The sequence below is a fragment of the Cyprinus carpio genome, chromosome B5, assembly GCF_018340385.1.
Source record: "Cyprinus carpio isolate SPL01 chromosome B5, ASM1834038v1, whole genome shotgun sequence".
In the NCBI taxonomy this organism is placed as follows: domain Eukaryota; kingdom Metazoa; phylum Chordata; class Actinopteri; order Cypriniformes; family Cyprinidae; genus Cyprinus; species Cyprinus carpio.
Window position 1 is genome coordinate 17,812,941 of NC_056601.1, and position 19,526 is coordinate 17,832,466.

The window sequence follows — 19,526 nt, forward strand, 5'->3', positions numbered from 1 at the left end:
AATCACAGCCATGACAATATTATTCACAGATAATAAAAATGAATCTGCCAGATTGAGAAGGCTGATGAGTGTTAGAGTTTACACTGATAAATGTTAATGTTAACCCAACTGAATACAAAAAGATCAAATGTGATATTCAGTGTAAGTATTCAGGCTTGTAAAATAAATCAAGTACATATACTTATGCAGTATATGAAATGCATGCATCCACAGAGAGGCTATTATACATAAACGCACACCACAAAGACCTTGTTACATTCGAAAAGTTTACATAACATTAAATCAGACTGGACCAGACATGCCCGCAAACACACATGCAGAGCAGTGGAAAATCTCTGAATCTTGCAGAAACAGGTCAGTTGTGTTTCCGTGCCCTTCACACTATCCATTACAGCACTGTTACCCAATGCGCACACACTGAACATTTCAACGAGGGGAAAAAAGACACAAATTAGGCACCTCTAACGAGCACAATATATGTAATATCAACACTGGTTCAAATGTTATCTTTAAATGACCTCTCTCACAATTTTTATATTAAAGCTTCAAATACATTTGGAAGAAATTAAAACAAATAAGTGGCATTTAAATAAAGCAGAAAACAATGGATCAATACAATTAAAAATGTAAATCATGCACTTAATATGCAATAAAGGAACTAATCTGAGAATTTGCATATAGCAAAATATGTAATATGCACAAGCTGCTGCCCAATAAAAAAAATTAAATATATATATAATTCTGTAACATTTGGTATTCTAATACCTGTTCCTATACAGCAAACACATTTCTTGCAAAATTCAGCAAAACATCTGTAGCTTGTCCCATTAATTAGAGCAAAATATATTTTTCAGACAAAGTAATTAGAATGTCATCACTCTGAATTAATATCTTCCATCTGTGCATTCATAAAATCATAATGACTTAATTTAGTATTAAAAATATTTAAAAGATAACAGATCAGTCTTCAACAAACTTTTTTTTTCTCTATCTTTCAGCCCCTGACTCAATTAATTACAAAATACACTCATTGGAATTTAAAACCACGGGAAAGGGAGTCATTCGTGAATCTATCGCTCACAAAGAAAATCCATTTCTTTGTCTCTACGCCGCAGTGTCCATCTTGTTTTCATATGCCTATAGTGGTTCCTTAACCTGTCGCTGGAATCCATTCTTAAGTTTGGTTATTCTAGCTGAGGGCCAGAGTCTGATTGACAGCTGATGTTAGCCGACACTTTGCCTGCTTGGAAGTGACCCTTCTCTCTTTCACACAACCCAGCGGCCAAGAGAGAGATGCCCAGAGCTCTGGGGCCATTCTTCCAGCCTAGACACTCATATCACCTCCGGTCCCCCCCACAGAGAGCTCTCCTCAGGGAGGGAACGGCCACGGACCCCAAACTGAAGCAAACTGAAAGGGGAAGAAAAAGGTTTGGATGATAGAGAGGCTTTGTCATAGCGCATCCAGGTATTCACAGTCAGTTCGCCAGCTTTGGCGGCCATTCCGGAGCCACGGCGTTCAGTTTCCTGCACTTCAGAGCTGCAGTGTTCTGTTCAGGGCATGTACTGTAACCTCTCCACCTGCATGGATCCTGTCTTACAATGACAATGAATGACCAACAGTAACCTAATACAGAGCATGACATCTATTCATTAAATGGCATCTGAAATGTAATTTCCTGTCAGTCCATTAATCTACAAAAAGCACCAAAAGAAATCCACAAATCACTATTGCTGTTACAATCAATTTCTATTATAGTTAAACTTCAGTTCAGTGTAATATAACAGGACAACAAGGATTCTTGTCCAAGACAAGGACATCACAAAGATGTCTTTCTTTTATTCAAGTAAAAGAAAATGCTTATGTCGATTGCGTAATTTTTTTTTCTTCTAAAATTAGGGTATGTTAGAATAAAAAGTGAGTTTTATGTATGAAATTAATAGAAAAGAAGTGAATCTGAAGCATGATGAAAGAATGCCTACACAGTGTGTGTTTTGTTTTAATTCCCTGATGAATTTGACAAAGCGGAATATCAAACAACTAAGTGATATTAGCATTTTCATACACGCCACATCCATCTCTAACTTTAAGTAGCATGCAAATTTGATTTCATTTTAAATATCTATTTGATTTTATCCCAGCGAAAGCACTTGAGAGTAAGTCCCTTAACAAAAGCCGTTGCTCTAACTGGGAGAACGATCTGGATCGGCCAAGTGTTTCAGCATCTCGCTGGATTTTTGGAATGGAGGTTGGACACGTTTTGGCAGCCAATTTCAATATCATTTTGGCACTTTGTGTTGTGGAGTGCAGGCTTGAGCACTTCAGAGCAGGCATTTGAGAATTAGCACATTAAAAGTGTGTTACCAACACAGCCTACAACAGCCCCTGTACTTGGACTTCAGAAATTAAGTCATCACATTGTGTTGATTATTTTAAATAGTGCCAACGCTGGGTAGAAATACGCCAAATGAGAGGCTGATTATGGACGTCAATAACTCATCTGCTTTTTGGCTGGACTCATTAGGTGGGGATGTTTGGATTGAGTGATGCCGCACTGCCATCTTCTGGCTTGTCGTGAAATGCTTTCGTTCGTTGTTTTTCAGACTCAGTGTGATTTGATCTAAACCTAATTAGAAAGTTCTTGAAAAAGAGCATTCTTAAAACATGTGCTCAATCAGGAAATCTTCACTACTGTCTAGTGATTAAAACACGATTTCTTTAGAATAGTTCATGTCAGCTCTAAAAATGTTCAGCTTAAACATCTTAAGGTCTAACAACAAAATCTGTGGTATTTCTTTAATAGATTATAATAATTAAAATAAGTTATATTTTTGAGTTTTATTATTAATTTCGGGTATTATAATAACAGATTAAGCTAAATTCAATAAATACAATTTTTCCAAAATTTTCCCATAAAAAAAGAATAAATAAATAAATAAATAAAACATTCTCGGAGCCGTTGGCTGACAGGTGACATGGAGCAGAAAGGTGCCACCTTGTAGCACACCATGGGTTGTAATCGTGAAGATACACACCAGAGTATTTGTTTCTCTTTTCCTGTCTTTTTTTTTTTTGGGCAGGTGTATTTTATCTAAATGCAAAGCAGGTGAAGGCTGCTCCAGTTTCCTGTAGTAGTAGCTCTCTTGTCTGGGTGCTCCCACTGATAAGAGTCCTACTTTACCCCACATAAAGGAGCCGGGTATCATTTCCTTACCTCTCCCCTTCCAATATATCTCCCTCTCCTTACCTTCTACACACACACACACACCTCTCTTATTCCCCACGACACACAATACCTGCTCTATTTGCTCCCAATTCAAGGCCAAATTGCAGGTAGAGTTACGGCAAATTTGTTTGGAGGAAGAGTCGGTGCGAGAGCAATAAGGAGCTGGAGGGGTAGAGTGGCACGCGGGGAGGGCTGGCACAGAGCGGTCTTTATGAGCACCACTCTGCCAGCCAGAACAATGGCCCATATTCACCCAGCGCAAACGCTCAGCTTACAGGTGTTCATGGAGAGGGGAGGCAGACGTGCACAAACACTCACGCGGACACCCACGCACACTTGAACGAGCGCACACATGCACACATACTCTCCGAGCTTTGTCCATTGTGAATATGCCATGAGCTGTGTCGTCTTGACTGGCCGGCCGTGTGCAATCATGAATGTACGGCTTACAAAAGTTAACACACATGTAAAGATTTTTGCAGTAAAGAAATTTGCAGAGATGATTGTTGCCAATTGGTTGTCAAACATCAGTCAATATTTTCATTCTGCAAAGACACATTCAGTTGATCAAAGGTGACAGTAAAGAAGACATTAATATTGTTACAATGACTTCATTCATGTTTCTACAAAAATATTTAGAAGTACAACGTAAGAGATGTTTTAGCCAATGATGGCTGTTGGCCATTGGTTGTCAAATAAATTAATACTTTCATTTAGCAAGGACGCATAAAATTGATCAAAAGTGACAGTATAGGTATTTATTCTGTTACAAAATATTTCAAATAAACTATGTTCTTTTGAATTTTCTATTCATCAATGTATCCTGAAAAAATTATAATTTCCACAAAAATATTAAGCAGCACAACTGGTTTCTACATTGATAATATATATATATATATATATATATATATATATATATATATATATATATATATATATATTATATATATATATATATATATATATAAATCTGCCACTGCTTGTTTACATTAAATTGATTACAAGTAACAGTAAAGATGTTTATAGTTCCTTTGAACTTTATATACATCAAATTATCTTTAAAAAGAGAAACCTGGTTTCCACAAAAAAAAATATTAAACTCCACAACTGTTTTCAACATTGATAATAAGAAATGTATCGGCCATTATGGTATGGCAAGCAGGTATGGCTGCCTAAAAGTTTTCAACATATAAATGGCCTACTTTGCATATTAAACTGAGATCCAGCACGATGTTTTACTTATACGCTTCACCTTTAAGAAAAGGAGCAGAGTATTTGGAGCACCAGCAAACAAACAAACAAATAAGCAAAAAAATCTTTGTAAGAGTTTCTGCAACAAAATCCCAACAACATACAGTAAACAAAAACACCAATACAACCTCAAAACCTAAGCTAAAAACAAGAACTCTAAAATGTCAAAAAGGCACAGACCTAAAAATAGCAGAATAGGGAAACACAAAGCTTGCCACCGCCGCTCGCAGCTGGTTTTATCTGCGCATCGCGAGCAGCCCCTTTGCTTTGGCTAACCTTTGTGCAGCAAGCACCGGAGGTTCTGCAACTCTTGAATGCAAAATCACCTCCGCCGGTGTCTGACTATTGTATTCTTTTGGCTTACAACTGTCAGCGGCTGACAGAACGGCACAGATGTGTGTCTCGGCAAAGCGGTGAAGGCTCACCTGAACCAGATGGCTGGTGATAAAGAAAGAAATCAGAGTGATGATTAAGAGAGCTCTTAAGGAGGGAGATTTAGACTGCAAAGAATAACATTACCAGCTAATGAGACAACTGTGAAGAAAATACAAAAAAAGAAGTTACAAAAACACTCTTTTTCTTCTATTTAAAGCTATTTTTATAACTTTGGAAGTTCAGGTCAGACGTACCGAACTGAATGCGACTGAATAATCATTTTTATAATACCATCTGAACATTAAGAACAAATGTAATGTAATTGTTTTTGTTTAATTCTCCTCAAACCTCTTGACATTTCTTCCTCTGACATTTTCATTGATGTTTTTCCCCCCGTCAACCATGAAGGAAAAGAAAAAAAAATGCTCAACTAAAATGTTAGCTGATCGATACAGCTGTCCCTCCGCTCACGCGTGTGCCCTCGGCTTTTGCTTTCGGAAGTGTACTGAAATTAAAATATGTCAAGCAGTAAATGTTAATGGCCTACCCAGCGACACTTAAAGACATGCGAGTCCCGAAAACAGACAGGCCTTACAGCAAATTATGCAGCATCACAAGCAAAGATTAGCCAGCTTGTCCTGTGCTAGCATTTAGTCACACGGCCCACTCACAAAGGGTGTCCTTTTCATGAAGGTTCAACTGTCCAATTACAATCTGAAGGTGCACCACGCTATGAAAGAGACTGTCGTGAATTCAGACGATTTCACCCGAGGTGCCTGAGACCTGAGAGAAGTGCTGGAGGATGTCAAAGACAAATGGGCAAAATTCTGGACATTTTTAACACAACAGACAGGGAGATGGGGAAATGTGTGGCCCCAGAAAGTATTTAGGAACTTAAAATGTTTGAAAATCACTGAATGAGAAACAAAATACCAAATCAAGTGGCAATTATTTTTAAGAAAAAAAATATAGAAATGCACTTTTAAAGCAAAACATTTCAAAATAAAATCTGGTATTTAATGATAAAACAGTGGAAATACTATTGAAATTAATGATAAATGTACATTATGTGGATACTTTCTGGTTAGTGGATCATGTTCAGAGTTTACTGGTTACTCATGTGTGATCCAAGGATAATTTACTTACTGCATTCATTTATTCACTGAAAATGACCTTGGGATGTACTGGTTGCAAAAATGTCTTAGAAAAATGATGCTAACTCTGAGAAAAGAAATATAATTTCTTTGGTGATTCAAATCTGCTATTGATAACAAAATACCAGAGTAGTCTTCTCAGAGTTAATGTCACTTTTATGGGGCATTTTTGCAATCAGTTTATCCCAAGGTTATTTTAGTGAATGTATAAAGTTCTCCTAAGTTCATAAATGCATTCCAGAGTAACCACAGGTGTAGTTTATTACATTAACTCTGAACATGATACACTAACATTTGACAGTCCCATATTGTATTGCAAAACATGGTTAAACTTTATTTTAAGTTGTGTTACAGTGTAATTATACATTTAAGTACTGAGTAATATTAATTAACTACATGTACTTACTATACTATATATTTAGGATTAGGATTAGGGCTTGGCTTAGGGTTACTTGCATGTAAAAACATGTACCATGTAACAAGGACACCATAAATAAAGTGTTACCCAAAACACTTTTGCTGCTATTGAGGTGGGATACGGTAAGGTTAGAAACAGGTTTGGTGGTATGGGTAGGTTTAAGGGTGGGTTAAGGTGTAAGGGATGGGTCAACAGTGTAATAAATGTAATTACAGAAATTAATTACAGATGTAATTACATGCAGGTATTTTTAAAAATATACAATGTACAATGTAAAACATGTGTGTACACAGTAAGTGCATTGTATCAAATTAATAATTTAAATGTAAGTGCAGAGTAGTTATGGCCACTTAATATAAAGTGGTATCCATTTGAAAATCTGATATAATGAAATTCAATTGTTGCCAAACACAAATGTGTCCAGATACATTCTGGAGCCGCTGTATGCGACTGCTGTTGTGGTTGAATTCATACTGGTCCTTACCAGAAAGGCACAGATGCTCCTCTGAGGAGACTCCCACTCAAAGCAGCTGTTGATATAGCAGCCAACGTTGATCAGCAACATTATACAGCGCCTCACTCTGTTGAAGTTCTGCAACAGCAGCTGAGAGACAGAACAACAGACAACATTTCACAATTAAACTGATTCACAATGAGAAAACAAATATACTAAAATGAAATTCCCTTTTTTAAAACTGCATACACTACCATTAAAAATATTTTTAAAGAAATGAATACTATCATTCAGCAAAACTTTTTTTTGTTTGTCAATAGTGACAGCATAGACATTTACAAAAGATTTTTATTTCAATTAAATGCTGTTCTTTTGACTTTGCATTCATCAAAGAATGAAACAAAAAGAATAACACTTTATGTAGTTTCTCATTAAGTAGCTAGTTTCAACATTGATCATAATAAAAAATGTTTCTTGAGCACCAAAGCAGCATATTAGAATGATTTCTGACAGATCATGTGACGCCGAGGAATGGAGTAAGGGCTGATGAAAATTCAGCTTTGCCAGCAAAGCAATAAATTAAATTTAATATTTTTGTAAAATAGAAAACAATTTGAAATGGTAATATTTTATTACAAAAAGAAAAAAATATTTTCTGTATTTTTGATCAAATAAATGCAAAAAAAAGAGAAAAATCTTACAGGCCCCAAACATTTCAACAGTAGTGTATATAACATAAATTTTAAATTATCATAATTTGATGTCGAAAATTCTTAGGTCTAACAGCGCTAGTATAATTGAAGATCAACATTTAGAAATACTGTAGTGGAAAAACTACTTTTTAGTGATACCACCAAAAAATCAATACCAGACCAAAATAATGAAACAAATCACAAATTAGAGAAAACCAAACCATATCTATGTTTGCATTTGTATGAGTATGAACGAATTTTTGTTGTTGTTGTTGTTATTCCTCTTTAATGAAATGGTCTTATTCATGTTTCTGAGTGTGGGTGAACTGCAAATGACTGCTTCTTCCTATGTTCACAGGAAGATCAAAAGCTCCAGGTCGCATTATGGTTTTAAAACGCTATAGCTTTGATCATAGTAAATATCCCCATTTACTGTGGTGAAGTATAGGATTCGGGCTATTCCTTTAAAATTAGGCCATTTGTGTTTGTCATTTGGGACTAATCAAAGTACATTCGAGGTGAAATGCAATACCAAACTACTAAAGAATAAAATATGTCTTAGATGTTCGACGAAAAGAGCTTCAATTGTTGAGGAGACAGTATCGAGAAGTAAAAGCAAATCTTGTGAAGATAAATTTGATATGTTGCCCTCGCCGTTCAGTTTGTGTGTCACTCACAAACAGTTTAGGTGGGGGGCAAATTCACACCGAAAAGTGCAGAGTGGGCACTTTCTAGCATGCATTCAGTGTGTGACAGATAGAGAGAGAGTGTGTGTGTGTGTGTGTTTGTCCCAAGCAGTGTCTCAGTGACAGGTCTGATTTGGGACAACCCCTACAATTCAGCTCTTTGTCAGGGATGGGGGGGGAGACATTGAACAGGGTGACAAAAAGAAGCACAGCAGAAGAACCACTGAGGTCCAAACTAAAGGATGGTCAATCTACTTATGCACCCCCAGCGTTGACAGCTTGACATTTCTATTCAGCACATCCAGAAGAGAAGGAAGAGACAAGAGAAAGAGCGAAAGAGAGGGGGAAGACGAGGAGAAAGATGCTGCTGTCTACAACTTGTGTTGGGTGGGATTTTATTAATGTCTTCAACAAAGGTGCGATTAAAGTGCTCTCGTTACCTGTTTGGATACTCGTGGCTCATCTTCGATGTATTTCTGTTCGATGGGAATCAAAGTTCTCATGCCGGCTTTTACCTGCAACATATAAACTTCATTACTGAATGCAATAATCCACCGTCAAGATCATGATGCATCATTAACGATCTAATATATCAAGACATCCCTCCATTTCACACACTCCACACCACACGGCCATGTGACGCTCTCTCACACTCCCGCCTAAAATGGCGGACGGACACACACAGCGGTACACAGACGCACAAATAAAAGGCTGAGGAAAGGGGAGTCTTCAGTAATTAAAAGAGAGACAGGCAGCCCGGGAGAGGCTGAAGAGAACAAGCACATAAAGAAGTGAAAAACAGTAGAAAAAAGCAAGCTAGAAAAAGAGAGTGGGACTTACAACATTATAAATCACGTCTATTTCGAGAAAGATGACCCCTTTGGTTGGCCCTGTCAGTTCCTTGCTTTTCAAGGCGTAAGCTTTGCGTTCTCCATTTTGGATCTGTGGGAGAGGGACATGACAGCCGTCTGTCTGGCAATACCCAGCTGAATACACTCTCCGTGTGACCTTTGAACCCCAGCTGCTGCATCTGACAGGGAGCCCAAAACAACTGTGGCGGCTCTGACAAGTACCTGTTCATTACGGCCCGACCACTGTCAGCCACAAATTAACTATCCTGGGGAATCAGCCTGGGAGCGCACATTGCGTCCCCCCTTATCTTTTCTTTTCTTCTTCGTTTCTGTTAGTAGCTTTTTTTCCCCGGTGTTTTTCTCACTTTCACATCTTACTCTATGATTACTAAAATCAATAAAGGTTAGACACATGCTTTGTTGATTCACACCCCCCACCCCCCACATTTTTTAAAAACTTTTTTGTGTGTGTGTTTTATACACTTTGACAGTTTACTCTATGATTTCTAAAATCAATAAAAAATAAAAATTAAAAGAAAAACTTTTTAGTGCATTTGTCCAATCTGATACTGATTCACTGTTGTGAGGAAAAGTCTGCAAGCTCAAAACTTACATTTAACAATGGAATAGCCACTTTGCCCAAGAAGTCGGCACTTCGGTCTCTGTCTTCATCATAGACAGTCACCTCTAAGACTGAGTGGATGTCTTTCACATTGCTAGTTGAAGAAAAAGGGGTAGGTGAAGAAGTCATTGACTAATATTAAACACTGAAAAGATCTTTCAAGTCATGACAAAAAATGTGATTCATCTAAATCCTTGGTGACAATCTCCATTGTGCTGGGGTTAAAAAAAGATGCCGCAATTCTCCATTTGAAATGCTATCTTTGAAAAGTAGGCTAAAGAGGAGAAGTCTAATGAAAGAAAATGAGGTTATTCTTTAAGAGATGAGCGCTCCAAGGAGAGGCTAGATTACCCAGCTTTCCATGGGAATTCACAAATGAATTTCCAGCCGTGAAGATTGAAAGATTATGAAAAAAAAAAAAAAAAAACATCAATGGAACAACCTCTAGATATCGAACTAATATAAGAAATTATGTATGGCACATTATCAAACAGCACAATGGCTGTATTTGCAGAGGGAGTGTAATCTCAAACAAAAGTTCATTTTCTTCTTAAAGAAAAAGTTTACTTATGTGTCTTATGCGTCTATTTTCAACTACCAATACAAAGCTTAATTAAATAACCCTGACTACATTATCCTGTAATCCTCGACTCTCAAATTTATCTCTGTAAACCACATAGCTCTTAAGTACAGTATTAATAACTAGCTTCTTCAATATAATGGGTAACAAAAAGATTTCTCCAAGATTTCTCCACCTAATTTTAATTTTTTCTATTTATTTAGTTTACTATTTTATATATATATATATATACATATATATATATATATATATATATATATATATATATAAACTAGCTATATTCATTGCAATTATCATATTCTATGCATACTTCAAATATTGCAATTTTATACATTTATTTTTTTTCTATCAGTATTTTGACTTGGAAATATATCATAAATTGTCAGCCTAAAAATATGTGATTATATGCAAATGCAAGCACTCTCTCGCACATGCATATACAGTACACGCTTTTGACACTTACAACGTGAAGACTTTGTTCCACTCTGGGTTGAGGTTTTTGTACACGGTGTGCGTCTGTAACCGATCGTTGCTGAGCTCCACTACACAGAAGGGGTCACTCTTGCCTGTGAGGGACAGACACACACACACACACACACACACACACACACACACACGTTAACTTTATCAGTTTTGTATTTACTGTGGTGTAATCCACTGGGTGGTGCGCTGGGGGGAAAACTACCTGATAAAGGTGATGGGACAGCAAGCCTAAAGGGCTGGATCAAACCACACTGCTGTCTTTACCCAAACTAAAGCTTCTGCAGCAACTTATCACTGTGGAGCTGATTTGATATATTCATTTTGCCCCCGTGTGGAGTCGGTTCCTGTTGTTACACTGATACAGTGGTTTGCACACAGGTAGATAAGCATTTCAGCCTTTACTCTGCCCTAGAGCAATGTGAGGACATCTCTATCTCCATCTGGTGTGAACACACACTCATACAGTAGCTGGTCACAGGCAGAAGGCAGACAGGAATGAAGACTTAAATGCATACGGACTGAATGTGGGAAATTTGTAGAAAACTTTCCAGGTTAAATATATGGAGATCATTGTTGATATTATCATGAGGCTGTTTCCAGTTGCTGACAGGGCATTCATATTGATAAATTAAAATGTCTTGAAGTGAGACACTTTTTAATAATCCTTTTTATCAATATTCAAAGTTCAATGGAATATTATAAGATATGTACAAAATATATTATTATAAGAAGTTGACTCTAGAGACATTTATATAATCCACTGTCCTACATGCTTTGATATCAGCTAATTATATACACATGTAAATAAATGTTCATAATTTAAAGGAATATTGTTCTCAGTGAAAACTTAAACAACAAACTCTTCATATCAGCTTTGATCTAAACCTTTTTAATCATTAAACAAATCTCTAAACAAAACAATTGGGACCACTTTTGTTGTTTGTTGCAGAGCATCATTTTTAAAAGCTGGGGCAAAAAAAAAATAACATCCATAATGGCAATTTTATAATGTGCTGCAAAGTTAAAATGCAGTATAAAATAATTCACTTTCTTGCATGTGATTAAAAGAAGCAAAGACATTTAGTTGACAAGCAAAATAAATGTCACAGTGATCAATGGAAGGTCCTTGCTGTCACCAAGCATTTGAGGGGTATATTGATCAGACTGCATATATTTTTAATTCACTTTTTTATTATTTTAATGCAGTGATTGCACTATCATGTGTCTAATAAAATAAGTTGGCTAATTTCATTTTATACAAAAAAGTTATATAACAGTAAGTAACAGTACAGTATATTGTATAATTTCTTAAAATTTTCATGGTGTATTAGATATAAAATCACCAAAACAAGCTACAGAAATTCAGTTAGGTGTAAAAATTATGGATTCAAATTTGTATTTATTTTGTTAAGAAAAGTGTTTGTAAAAAAATATATATTTAAAAAAATGAATTAAATCATCCTCCTAATTTCAATCACACCTTTACAATATATTCACACAAATATTTAAATTGCCGTGACTTCCTGTAATTGTGAGTATTTTCATCATTCAAAAATAATTTGCATCTGCTTAAATGAATGCATATTGATGGGTGCAGTAAAGTACCATCCTATTCAATATCCTTGCGGTGACACTCGGTCATCCTCGGCGACAAACTACTACGTGTTCGTGAGGCAGCTGTCTGAGCAAATTACACGCTTCGCACTGAATGAAACTTTGACTCCCCAGGTGTGGCCGAGCAGACGCTATCTGTGGGTTAATTCTGGGCAAATCCTCACAGACCAGCGAGATGAGTTCAACCTCATTCCGACTGCAATTTGATGAGCGTGTGGTGCGCTGACGTACAAAACGGTAATTACATTTTTCAGGTCTGGAAGGCGTTTTAAATTAAATGCAGGAACGGTGTTAAGCAGAAGTACCTGCATGATGAGAGGAGCATTTAACTGCCCATAGGATTATCATATACAAACACACTGATGGCAGCAAGGACAGAACAGTTCCTACTGTTGTTTGAAAACTGATTGTTAATGAAATTGCCGACTGCCAGAGTAATGCCTGCATCCAAAGCAATCTATGTGAAGTATTGAGTGGCTCTATTCAGAAGGAAAGCAGTCTCCTGTCCCTAAATACTGTTGGTTTTACACACTGTCACCATTTATCCTGCTGGCCTGGAGTGGAGGCACTCCAGATAAAAGCCTCAATTAATTACAATGAAAAACAGACAGAAAGGAGGGGTGGGACAAAAAACCCACATTCGGTGATGCAAGAAAGAGAACTAAGATTTCGCTCTCTTTTTCTTTTTCTCTCGGCCACATCTTTTATGTTCACTCTCCTTGCCTTCCACTTTTCCTGGACTCTCCCTGTCTCCAGTGAGCTCTCTATTAGTGGAACCACTCCTCCGCCCCCAACAACCTTGTCTGACAACACCTCGGTGCCAGGGCCGATTGAGATGGCGAGTCCGTGAGCAAGCCGGGGCTCTTAGAAAAGCTTTGTGCGCCGGTGCTTTGTGGCGGGAGAGGAGTGTGAAATCAGAGCTCATGAGGAGGCCACGGTTCCCCTGGGAACGCCAGACCGAGCTACGAGGTCAACATAGTGGGCCGGACCCCCGGAGAGGAGCGAGTAAAGGGGCGATTGCAGAACTGTGCAGTGAGCGGGAAGGGGGAGGCTAAAGGGTGTGATAGGGGAGGGGGGTGGTCTGCCATTGAGCATGTCTTAATTAAAGGCGTCGATTAGGCGATTAGAGGAACGGCAAACGCAAAGTGCTTAGCGGAGAGGAACCTCACAAGATACTCCACCTTAAGAGTGACGGTGCTAATGACCTCTACGTCTCTGCCTCTAATTCTCTCTGTCTCTCACTCTCTCCCTCTGTCTTTTCGCTCTTTGTCACTCCTGTTTATTTCTGCCACCTCACACCTTGTCTGCGACCGATTGTGCAGCCTTGATTAATATTCTTGTGCTGCAATTCTCAGCTTTGTTTCTCACACAAGTAGTCAAATCAGGACTGGCGGTGCCTGCAAAATCTTTAAAGCAAAACAAATATTTTTCAGTGTTCAATACTTTTAATAGTCCCAAACCCACGACAATGATGCTATTTGTTTGTCTGACCATTGGAAGATGATTTGAAGTGTTTGAGATGAACCATTATATTTCTGATTCTGTTTGATGTCATAAGTGGTGCAAAAATTACATTCTTCATCTTTAAAGAAATAATTCACTTAAAATGTACATTCTGCCATCACTTAATTGCCATGTCTTTCCAAACTGGAATGACTTTTTTTTTAGTGTCTAAATTATTTCATTTTATTTTGGGGTGAACTACACTACCATTTAAAATTTGGGGTATTTTTTTTTAAGTAGTCTCTTATGCTCACCGAGGCTGCATGTATTTGATTGAAAATACAGTAAACATAACATTAAATATTATTACAGTTATATTACAAATGTTTAACCGTTTAAAATGAATAAATATCTATTTTAATGTATTTTAAAATGGATTTTGTTCATGTGATGGCAAAGCTGAATTGTCAGGTATTACTCAATTTTTTAGCACCACGTGATTCTTCAGAAGTCAGTGTAATATACTTACTGATGTGATGCTTAGTACTTAGTGTTATTATTGTTGTTTTTTCTTTTCTTTTTTTTTTTTAAATACTTATCCCAAAATTTGGAATGGCATTGTATTCCTTTAAAAATGTTAAAAGTCACATAGAAATATCTCATTTGAATATAACACACATAAGCTGAGGAACAACCAATGATTCAGTTGCAATGAGGTCACAGTTTCAAGAAAAACGGCCAGAAAAAGAACAAAAAACAAAAACTAATACATTTACATGCATTTTAATTCTGTTGTAGCATTAATAAATGATCCAAGGTAGGTGTGTTTGTTAATGTCTCACTCCGATTCTGAATAAGAATCAACTCACTGCATCGTCTCCAATCTTTTTTTCAACTTGATCATTTATAGTGCCAGAAACTAGGCCTGTCCACTGCAGACCTAATTAAAAGTAAGAATTAATGGAAACCGGAGCAGACGCACAAGAAAAAAAAAATGTTTAAGAGACACAGTGATCTCAGAAGCCGACGATCCATTAGCACAGAGCAGAATGCAATATTATCAGCCTCCTGCTGTCCATTCCAAGGGAAATGATAGGCTTTATCAGTAACTGCGGAAAACAGAGTGAGAAATCATATGTCAGGATCACTGTATGTGTGTGTGGGAGGGTTTTTCTTACCTGTAACATCAGCTGCCATCAGCCCCTCTGCTCGGATCACCTTCACCTGCACCAGGCCCACATCTTTAATATTGTGAAAGGATCTAAGCAGACTCTGTGGAGGTCAAAGAAGAAAAAAGCATTTGCGAGTATAAGCAGCTCCATATCCACACAGCTGAAGAACATGCAGTGGTCCAAAGAAGAAGCATTTTAACACTTAAATTGCTTTACAATGTATCATTTTCTCTGCATACAATGGCAAAATAATAAAGAAAGAGACATCTCCAAACAAATGATACTAGACCTTTTCTTTGAACTTAAAAAAGAAAAAAAAAAAGGAAAAAAAACGTTTTGCTTGTGTTTGTGCTATATATCATTAAAATACATTAAATGACACTTTGTAATATATGAAATAAATATGAAACGATATTCCATTATATAATGCAAAGACATTAAACATTTTTAAGTGTGGTGTTAGCATTTAAATACTTTCTGTATATACTTTGTAAGCTTTAGAAATGCACTACTTACTGAAATAAAATGATATAAATTTGAAACAAAAAACAATCAGCCAGCAACCTGTCTACATTTGTGATAAAGCAATATTGCTTTGTTTTAAATCAGTCATAGTTAAAACTTTATAAACCTGTTTAAGAAGCCAAGATAAATCCTTACACATGATCTAGAACAAATACAGATACATATACAACACAAATGCTTATAAAAAGTAAAATGTGGTATTTTAACATGAGTGAGAAGAGGGGGAAAAAATTATAAAAACTAATTAAACAATGCTGATGTCAAATCTAAATTATGTCAATTCTCTTCCAGAGTGCATGTGTCTATACTCACATCCATGTTCCTCCGAAAAAAAAAAAAAATTCTTTCAGTTTCAGATAACCATGTGAGCAATTAAACGTAAAGGAAAAACAGAAAATACTAGCAGAGACGCCACTAAAACTGTAAATCTTCGGGAGGTGGATAAACTGCTCAAAGACATGTGCATCAGCAAAGACACTTAAGCATGATTTATGAGCGAGTCAATTACGCTCATACTGATAAAAGCCTCTCATTGAGAGACCATAATACTCCATTACAGTTCTTTTGTGTGTCTTTTGTAGCATTAAAGGGGCTGACATTTAGCCATGAAACAAACTAGGCATCACACACTGACTGTGTGGTCACAGCATGAGCAATCTCTCTCTCTTCCCCGACTCGTTTTTCTCGACTTTTTATAGTGTATACAGTTTTGTCAAACAAAAAGAATAGCAAAAACACTCCTATAGTAATTAAATATCTAATAAAAAAAAAAGACAAAATATGAAATTGAGAACAAACAGTCTTTTGTTTAAGATTTTTCTTCTGAGAAAAAAAGAAAAAAAAAAATCCTAGTATTGATAATATCTAATCTGGAGGTTCAAAAGAGATCTCAACAACAAAAAATAATCTAATATCTAATTTTTCTAAAATGGAATTATATTTCATAGCTCTAATATATCAAATTTGTAAGGTATAGACTATTATTCTAACAAATATCTTAATTGTTTATTTTACTTTCTCCTAAGTTAAAAGGGAAACAAAGCTTAGAAGTCTCCTGCTGAGCTATAAAAGAGCAACCTCAGAGAATTAAAACTTTCCGTGTCTAATAAATGCACTGGAAAGTTGTCCATTAAATGAAATAAAATATGTCTGTACATCTCTGCCCTCTATATGAACCGCAGTAAAAGTTGAAGAAACTTGTGATATTTCCAGACGGACACTTTGAAATGCGAGTGAATGGAGCTGGACTGATAGAGATGGCACAATCTCACTGGTGTGCCGTCAAAAGCACTGGAGACCACACTTTAATTCTCTTTTTGGCAATAAGCCCTACACATACCCAAAGGAATAATTATAATTTGAATTTCTCAAGTCGGGCCAGGCTGCAGACTTAATTCATTATATACTCGGACTGGCTTTGCCTGTTACGAATTATATTATTGTTGAAAATCCTCTGATAGCAAACGAATGGAGAGGGGGAAAAAATCAAGTGATGATTAAGGGGGGGGATTTATTTTTACACATACATTCAATACATGATTTCTCAGTAGATATCAAGGGCTTGTTATTAATGATTATCGCAGCCTTGAAGAAAAGTGGCAGTTTTTTTGGGCAGGGAGCTGGTGCATTTCCATTGCAGAGGAATTTCAGATTTGCAAAGGGTGCTGGCTTTTCAGACCCCTCAAAAGACAGGCAAGGAGATTGAAAAGCTCAGGAGATGAGGCCTCTTTATTTTTTTAATGAAAGGCTGAAGAATATATTTTCCCACCCCCCTCGGCTTTGGGGCCGGCAAGGCAAGGCAAGGCCAACTCATATGGTACGCTGAGGAGGAGAGCGGTTTAGTCCTATTACAGGAAAGGGGTAGCGCATAAACACTTGCGCGCACACACACACACACACAGAGCCCCTTCTAACCCCCAACCAGACAGTAGGGACCGAAAAGGGAGAGAAGGGGAGGGGTGAGATGGCAGGGCTGTGTCTTGAGTGACAGCTTGTCACCGTGACGTCTTATTCCATCTCTGTTGTGGAGAAAATGAATGTCACCGCGCGGAGCCTTATGACTCGCTGTCATCTCGCAGGCGCTCACCTTTTATCAATGCTCTAAATAACATTTCAAGCCCACCGTCTCCAGCCGGACAATCCGGTCAGGGGACATTAAATCGGATGACTGTGAAATGTCATAATAAAAATGGAATGCTAACAGCTTCCACCCCCCTCTTTTGCTGCTCTCTCACTCTTTTCCACCTACTTCCCGTCCTTACACGCACACATTGCTGTACTTGTTCACATTTTGATTTGGAAGCGAGTGACAGGACCAGAGAGGAACTGTGCGCCTCCACTTCAGCAGAGGTCACCCTGGCCCTGATGCCCATTAACGTCCATTACACACGAGTCGCCCGCACACACCCGGCTACTATTAAAATGCATAATTTCGCTCTGCTTACAACAACAGCTGTGAAGCACTGATACAGTCCTCCTCTCTGGGAATATTGAGAAATAACTGCTTAAAGACTGAGATCCGTGAGCTCCAAAAAAGATGCAATCGTATTTGAGGCTTATCTTTTTCATTTTTTTTTTCAATCGAGAAGGACTAAAAGAATGTGATTAAATGCAAATCTATGAATAGAAATGAGATTTAAGCAATAAAATGTTTCTGAAACACAAAGGCTTGCATTTATAGTTATATAGTTACTAATTAATTCACATTTAATAATGTGACTTAATGAATAAATTTAATTAAAATGATTGCTATTATTATTATTACTACTATTATACGATTGTTCATTGTAAATACATGTCAATGAATATTTTTTATAAATTAATTAACATGAATACATTTATTATTATTATTATTAATTGTATTGTTCATTGTTAATTTATTTATTAGTTCATGCATTTATTAAACGTAAAAAAATGCATTACTATTATTATTGTAATTATTATTTTTACTATTGTTACTATAATATTCCTGTTAGCTCATCAATTACTAGTTTTATGTAAGTAAATAAGTAAACACATTCTGTATAATGCTTTACAAGTATTTTTCATTTTTAATTATTGCCTTAATTAATTGCACATACAACCTTACTGTAAAGCCTAACTAGTTTTTACCAGTCTTATACATATATACGGTACGCACACAGAAAAATAAAGCCAATTTAACTTTAGGCAGATATGTCTACATAAATGAAAAACTTGCACGTTGTAATGCTCGTGAATAAATGAAAAGAGCTGGAGATGTGACATGATGTACTGAATGACAGGTAGACGACAACAGACGTCTTCGTTCTTTGCCATTAACACACCTTGACAAGCCTCCCGGACCCACACACCCAATATGTAAAGTGCTGAAAGTCATCTGATATGCCTCCTCCACTTTAATGATGTATCTGAGGCTGGTGCAATGCTGCATTAAAAGACTTAATTGCATTCTGTGCAACCCCCATCCCCGGCAAGTGAGGACATCCACAGTTTAAATTGGGAGCATCTGCAGTTTCTCTATACCTCAGCCACCCAGCCCCATCCACCTCCCCCCACCTCCCCCCCAAACCTCCTGCTCTTAAGCACTTTATTTGTTTAGAAGACATCAGCAGCCTCCTAGCACTTTAACACAGAGCGTTGATAACTAGTTATGGGTGTTTTACGCAGCAATTCAGTTAGACAGCTGATCATATGGCGACGGAGAGGAGAAAAACATTGGAAGCCACACTCTCGCACTGGCCCTGTCTATCTTGCATATGGGTGGACCACCACCTTGCCCGAACTAATCTGTTTAAGGTGTATTGTGCGCAACTAACACCGGCACTTTCTGTTATCTGCCACGCTTGATAAGGTGCATCTTTATTAAATTCCCTTCTGTGAACGGGTGTCAAGAAGGGAACCAGGAATATGCTAATAGCAGGGACAAATTAATGTCCTTTTTTTGGAATCCACTTTCCCATCCTCCATTTAGCCCCCCATCTTCTCTTGAGCATATCTGTCC

General features: G+C 37.1%; 1 protein-coding gene across 6 annotated transcripts in view; it reads right to left on the bottom strand.

The window, feature by feature from the left end:
• mctp1a (multiple C2 domains, transmembrane 1a) overlaps positions 1-19,526 on the bottom strand; it is a 165,898-nt gene that overhangs the window by 42,858 nt on the left and 103,514 nt on the right. For all 6 annotated transcript variants that reach the window (XM_042724640.1, XM_042724642.1, XM_042724639.1 and 3 more), the window contains 6 exons: positions 15,026-15,119; positions 10,771-10,873; positions 9,719-9,821; positions 9,095-9,196; positions 8,695-8,769; positions 6,907-7,026 (listed from right to left, as the gene is read on the bottom strand). In XM_042724640.1, the coding sequence (XP_042580574.1) occupies positions 6,907-7,026; positions 8,695-8,769; positions 9,095-9,196; positions 9,719-9,821; positions 10,771-10,873; positions 15,026-15,119 (597 nt within the window). The remainder of the gene's footprint in view (positions 1-6,906; positions 7,027-8,694; positions 8,770-9,094; positions 9,197-9,718; positions 9,822-10,770; positions 10,874-15,025; positions 15,120-19,526) is intronic.